At 34.5% G+C, this 7103-nt stretch overlaps 1 protein-coding gene across 1 annotated transcript in view; it reads left to right on the top strand.

Annotated features, from left to right (window-relative positions):
- Nucleotides 1-1081: 1081 nt before the first annotated feature.
- LOC148956838 (putative inorganic phosphate cotransporter) overlaps nt 1082-7103 on the top strand; it is a 138065-nt gene continuing 132043 nt past the window's right edge. Inside the window, exon 1 of the mRNA XM_089096561.1 lies at nt 1082-1157. Coding sequence (XP_088952687.1) covers nt 1133-1157 — 25 coding nt within the window. The 5' untranslated portion in view covers nt 1082-1132. The remainder of the gene's footprint in view (nt 1158-7103) is intronic.

Raw genomic sequence — 7103 nt, 5'->3', positions numbered from 1 at the left:
ATAAACAGGAGACCTCTGAGTTGCTGGAGACCTCTGAGGATCATTAGGTAAAGTAAATCTGTGACGAGAACTACGCAAAGAAGACGAGTAACAGCCATGGTTATTATAATGGTATGCTTTTCATTCTCCCAACGCTTTCAGTTTCAGTAATGGTCCCAAAAGTACTTTTTGGGTTTCATGTGGCACTTTATGATGCTATAATCAGGTCAAATTTATAAAAAGCAATTAGATATTAACTTTCAAATGAGCACTTAGACTGATCTCTACGATGTTACAGTGTCCCACTAGCGGTAACAAAAACACAAGAAAAAAAAAAGGAAAGAAAATGACACATCAGTGATATCCATGAAAAAATTACTTTTTTTTTGTTTTTCAAGGTGGGATAGGAGGGCTGTAATTCTCCTGTATCAGATCTTTGTCCACGGTGATTCTAATGGTATAGTCATCATTTCAATCTGAAATGAAACATCCCGTCTCTTCACGGTGTTTTAGGCTCTTAAATTTGTTTTCAAAGTTATATATAATTATGAAAATTAGTGGAAATAATTGTTGCCATTCCTTAATCAAATACAAATGGCAATTTATTCTAACGAGATAGATTTTCCAAAATTGCGTTTTTAAACTTTTGTTGCTATAGACTGTGGTTAGCTCTTTATTAGTCCGCAGCTATTGCAGCAATATTGATAAAGGGACTAATGATAAAAGCTTGAAAAACAGTATCCAAAAAGGGTAAGCCTAGGATACTAATAGCCCTCTCCCCTTTTTCTGCTTTCCGAAACGACTTTTAATTGCATTATAAGAGTGTCCTCATTATTACGTAAATATGGTTACTATGCTAATTGTATTGATCCATTTTATTTTTTACAAATGAAATATTGAAAAGTTGTAAGTTCTGTTCTTTAACCAGGTATTTATCGAACTGTTCTAGCCCTAAAGGGGTAACTTTACATAAATGATATAAATATTTTATTATCTTCGCCTTTGCAGTTACAATAAAAGCAACTAGATTTTGTTTTCATTTGTCATTGATATTGCTTATCTTAGATTGATGATGTATTTAAATAGGAAAATATACGTAAAAATAGATGCTCAGTTGATTTCTATTTATCTCTTGGATCATTTGAAAAAAAAAATGGGATTCAAAGAAACGTGTCAGGGCAAGTAGATTTGTATTTTTTTTAAGTTAATATTAAAGCAGTTTTTGAGTAACTGTAGCTTTCACGAACTACTTGTAGCTTGACCATTTACTTATTCTGATATTTATTTTAATTTATTTTTCTGCTGTTCTTGTGTGGGATTGATGCCAGTCGTTTTCAAATTTAACCAACTTAATATTCTTTTTATTATAATATTCACAGTACATTAGTTTTATTTTTTGTTCCAGTTGATAGATTTGAAAAAATAGGAAGTTACATCTGAGAGCTAAGATTAGGACTCATTGACCGTCGAAAAATCTACAACAGAAAATTTTACATTTTGACGAGTCTTAGGTAGTTATGTCTATTGTTTAGAATGATTGTTTAGAATGATATTACTACCTAGGTAGGTGAAGCTCTCCATTTTTTTTATATTCAATTTATCCATCACCTCTTCCCCCTCTCTTGTTTCTAGTCTTAACGACCTAGTCTTCTTAACATTAATTTTTAAACCTTTTCTGCACCTTGAACTCGCAAAACCTCTAAAATTTATTAATTTTGCTAATATTTTCATCCACAAAACTTTCAAGAATAAATCCAGGGCCAAAATTTGTTATTTATAGGGATTAGAAGATTGTATAAATGGCAGGTCTATATCTAACTAAATTCTGAAAAACAATCTTCTTAATTTTAAGTTTTGAATCTTTTCCATTGGTCTTAGTTTTGAAAATTCAATTCCTGATATACCCATATCAAGGGTATTTTTTTAAAATATCATAATAATAAGTAATTTGCAGCCTACAGATGCAAGGCTATAATTACCACACTCACTCTTATCATCTTTGTTAAACATGGGTTTTATAAGGGTTTTCCTAAAATCGCTATAATTGCAAGGGTATAATTACCACAGTCACTCTTATCATCTTTGTTAAACATGGGTTTTATAAGGGTTTGCCTAAAATCGCCAAGTACTTCCCATTTTTCAAAAAAACATATTCATTATCTTCAGTAGCATATATCTAGCCTCATAGCCACCATATTCAAAAAACTTATTTGTGACATTAGCAGTACCTGGGCCCTTATTCTTTTTTAATTCTTTTAGTATTGTCACTTATTCTTCCTCGCAAAATATATTTTACTTCCCATCCAAGGTGTCACAAGCTTTTTCGTTCTAATCAATGTCTTTTCTTGTAACTCTATCAAGGTTTAGCACATTCTCAAAATGTTCTGCTAATCTCTCTTTAACTCTATCCTTATTACTAATTGTGACCTCGTTCCTATCTTTGACTGGGACAAGTCCAGATTGACTATTCTTTCTCAATTTATTAATATGCCAGTACAATACCTTACGCTCATGTCCTCTAGCTGCATCTTCCAGATCTTCGTCAATTTTGTCCATGGCCTCCACTTTCCACTTGCTTGGTTCATATTTCAATGGTTTATCCATTGTTTTACTTTTCTCTTGGTTATTTTTTAACGTTGTAATATTCCAAGCTGCAATTTTCATATTCTTTAAATTATTGAAATAATTTTGCCCTCAGCCAAAGCAATCGTCCCAATATCGGAGCAGGACAGGGACTAACACATCTTTTCAAGTCTACATGAAGCGCCCAAGACGGCTTAGAGCTAGAGGGTAAGAAGTCCCTGGAACCTCATGTTTTATGAAAACCTTGTTCAATTCAATCCGTGACCCATATTGGTCACAGAGTTTTTTTCTGCACTTGATGATGCTCTCTTATCAACAAGAGTAGAAATCCTGCACAGACAATGCCAAGCCTTTGTTAGTTAAACAATGATTGTTGGGCTCTTGACCTTAATTATTAGATAAACATCCTTTTTATTTTTTATTTAGCTCTTCTAAGCTCGTTTCTCCTTTTCCCCCTTTTTCCGAGGCAATTTCTAACGTCTATTTTAATTGCTATAGATTGTTATAATTGCATCTAGAAGGGGAAACCGCTAAAAAAGACAGGACAAAAACTCAGCCAGACAATGGCTCATCGGCTTTTCTCTGTCTACAATTAGCTATATCTTGATGCAACCTATACAACCTGCAAAATACTTGATAACTTCAATTCAAAGCTTGTCGGCTCATCGGTTCAGAGGTCTTTCAGCTTGAACCAGCGATTGATTGACTCTCATAAGCTACGCAGGTGATACCTTAGTCAGATTGCCATGATTGGTCAGAATGGCAAAGGACTTGCCAAGCAGAGGTACAGCTTGGCACGTCTTATTCGTTTTTTTCCGTCTTTTCAAGTTTTTGAGTCAGTTGATTTTTACAATCATAATAAGACAATAGCGAGTTTTCGATTATTTACCATGCATATGTTTTTCTCCTAGCCTAGGTTTCTAGATTTTGGAAGGTTTAAATAAGAACTTTTGTTTTAGTAGAATTCATCAGTTATTTTGACAAAATTATCTTATGACATAAGGTAACCAAGGCATTTGACGTGGGAAAACCCCCTTACCTAGCACAGAATGTGGTGACATGAAGTAGCGATTGAGCAGAAGCGCCAAGAAGGAATTCCAAGCGAGAGGTTTCTTCTTCTCCGGGACGGTCTTCTCTAGGTCATGAGAGATGAGATATGCATATAATAAAAAAGGATGTAACTTTTTCAGACGCAATGCGTATAGGTTGTTTTACTTGGAGAGTAGAGTGAAAGGTTTAGTATCACTGCCCACCCTCCATGTAGCTCCAATTTTGGCAGCAGAAATTAGTATTCACTTTTCTGAAGATACGGACTAGTTTATCGTGTAAAAATAGCCTAAATGAAGTACGCAAATACTCGTAAAATCCAAAGAAACATCGATGTTAAAGCTTGTAGCCTTACCCAGAATCTAGGACTAACACATTAGAATAATTAAGGTACTGAAAACTTCGTCAGTAGAATGATTTATATGCATAGCATATAAGGGATGTATTACGCGAGGAATCAGGTGAACAGAGAAGAGAAATTGAGTGCTTTAACTGCAGAAATAAATTGTTGTTGGCAGAAAGTTTCTGAATTAGTCTCATTACTAAGAATAGGATACTAGAATTGAAAGTCGTTAAATATGGGACTGGAATACGGTTGCTTCGAAAGGTTGAAGAAAAAATGCAATAATTTTCAACAAGGATTGTCTAAGGATAGAACACCCCCTAGACACCCCCTAGAAGTCATAGAACTTTAATGAAAATCACACCATCAGATTCAGCGTATCAGAGAAGTTGCAAGCTCCTATCAGCAAAAATGGGGAATTTTATAATTTTTGCCAGAAGGAAGATCACGGATGAGTGTGTTTTTTTTTTTTTTTTTTTTTTTTTTTTTTTTTTTTTTCATGGGTGATCTTATCGACCCAGTGGTCCTAGAATATAGCGTGAGAGCTCATTCGAACGGAAATTAAAAGTTCTAGTGCTCTTTTTAAGCGAAAAAAATGGAGGGCAACTAGGCCCCCTCCCACGCTCATTTTTTTCAAAAGTCACGCAATCAAAATTTTAAGAAAGCCATTTTGTTTAGCATGGTCGAAAAATGGAATAACTATGTCTTTGAGGATGACATAATCCCCTAGAGTCCCCGGGGAAAAGTCTGCAAGTTATGAACTTTGCCCAATGTTTACATATAGTATTGGTTATTGGGAAGTTTTCAGGGGGGATTTTTTCTGGTATTTGGGGGGAGGGGGTATGGTCGGGGGTTATGTGGGAGGATCTTTTCATGGAGGAAGTTTTCATGGGGGAAGGGATATTACTTTGAAGGGGGTGCCGGATTTCCCAGCATTATTTAAACAAACAATCAGAAATTAAATAAAAAAAACATTTTTTTCAACTGAAAGTAAGGAGCAACACCAAAACTTAAAACGAACAGAAACTATTACGTATATGATTGGGTTCGTCTCCTAGTCATTAGATCGCTCTTTACGCTAATTTTTTTTTTACCTACATTAGAGCTATTTATTCTAATTAACGGCCTTTGTGATTAAGGGGTCATTCTTAAAGAATTGGAACACTATTTGAACTTTAGCGTAAAGAGCGAGGTATTGACTAGGGGGTGAACCCCCTAATATACGCAATAAAATAAACGAATATAAAAGTTCCTTACGTAAATTAATTCGTAAGTTATGTCAGATTAAAATTTCGAGAAAGCTATTTCGTCAAAAAAAGTAAAATTAATATGCAAATTTCTTTTTAATGATTTATGTAAGGTGAGCCAAAATCAAAGCTGCATTAATTTAAAAACGTTCAGAAATTAGATATTTTTTTTTTAACTGAAAGGAGGAGCGAAATTAAAACTTAAAACAAACAGAAATTATTTCGTATATGAAAGGGGCTGTCCCCTCCTCAATGCCTCGCTCTTTACGCTAAAGTTTGACTTTGTCTCACAACTTTATTTTTTAAAACAATAACAAACTTTAGCGTAAAGAGTGAGCGTTGAGGAGGGGACATCCCTTTCATATACGGAATATTTTCGGTTCGTTTTAAGTTTTAATATCGCTCCTTAATTTCAGTTTGAAAAAGACTTTTTTTTAATCATTTAATTACCGTATAAGAGAATATAAAAATATTTTTTGATGGCTACAAAGCAAGGATAACTATGATGTTTAGTTCACATTTTATGGTTGAAAGAAGATGGGCTATCAAAAACCATTTATCTTACAATCCTGTTGGGGCTGAATAAAAAGCAGAGTCTCCTAGAGTCGGTTACAAACGGGCCTAAAGAGAGCATATCTAAAGAGAGAAAGAGCTTTTTTAAAATTAAGGGAGCAGGCCAGTAGAACCCTATCAGGAGGTCCGGTACGAACACATGTGCTGCCATCTACAATTTAGTTTAATGCTGACGGGACATAATTTATTCAAGGATTATCGATCGAGTCTAATGGGGGTCAAGGTCAATCGATCTGTTGTTGTTGTTTGGCCACGTGTAATGGCATGAGGGGTGATTTACATAATCGATGGGGGGATTATTGATTCACGTCTGGGTGGAATTATGAAACAATATGGTCATAGAGTCCCTAGGGAGAAAGATTACGTAATCGCTCAATGACCTCTTTTTCCAAGGTCGATTTATTTGATGTTTTTCTCGGATGTCAACATCAAATTATGGATGTTTTATGGTTTTTGTCAGTGAGAATTTGAAAAACAGGAACATTGTCACATTTATGGATGTCAACAGCAATTCATGTCTGTTATATGGTTTTCTCAGTGAGAATGAAAAAACAGGAATTTTCTCACTTGGATTTACATAATCGCTAGGGGAAATTATTGATTCACGAAGGATGTTTAATGGTTTTAGTCAGTGAGAATTTGAAAAACAGGAACTTTGTCACATTTATGGATGTCAACAGCAATTCATGTCTGTTATATGGTTTTCTCAGTGAGAATGAAAAAACAGGAATTTTCTCACTTGGAAAAACAGGAATTTTCTCACATGGAAAACCATAAACCACGTGGTCCTGTCACGAGTAGCACCTGTGAACTTGATTTACATAATCGCTAGGGGAAATTATTGATTCACGAAGGGGAGAATTAAGAAACATTAAGGCTTCTTTAATCTTAGGTCTGAGGGATAAACGTTCTTTAGGTCAGAGAGAAAAATTAATATTCTATTTTTAAATAGGGCTTCATTGATCTTTAGTGTCAGGAATTATAATTGACATCACTTGTTATCTTGGAATTATGCGGGAGTCTAAAGAGATAGAAATTCTATTTTTAAATACGGCTTCACGGAGCTTTAAGTCGGAGAGATAAATTGATATTCTAACGAAACCCTAATAGTTTAGCTAGGAAAATTTATGAGATGAAGAGATTAACGTAGGAAAGGGTTTCCTAGAAATTTAAAATGCGTTAGCGCAGAGATGCCAAACAAAAGGAACACGCTGAAATTACGTTTAGGGATTATTTGGGCGAAACCGTTTTATCCATTTTATGGGATTATTTCGGCGAAACAGTTAGAGACATTTTGAAAAAAGATTTTAGGAAAGGTTTTAGAAGAGAAT

The sequence above is a fragment of the Artemia sp. Qi Xiang Cuo genome, chromosome 1, assembly GCF_049724085.1.
Source record: "Artemia sp. Qi Xiang Cuo chromosome 1, ASM4972408v1, whole genome shotgun sequence".
Lineage (NCBI taxonomy): Eukaryota > Metazoa > Arthropoda > Branchiopoda > Anostraca > Artemiidae > Artemia > Artemia sp. Qi Xiang Cuo.
This window is presented reverse-complemented; position numbering and strand designations above follow the sequence as displayed.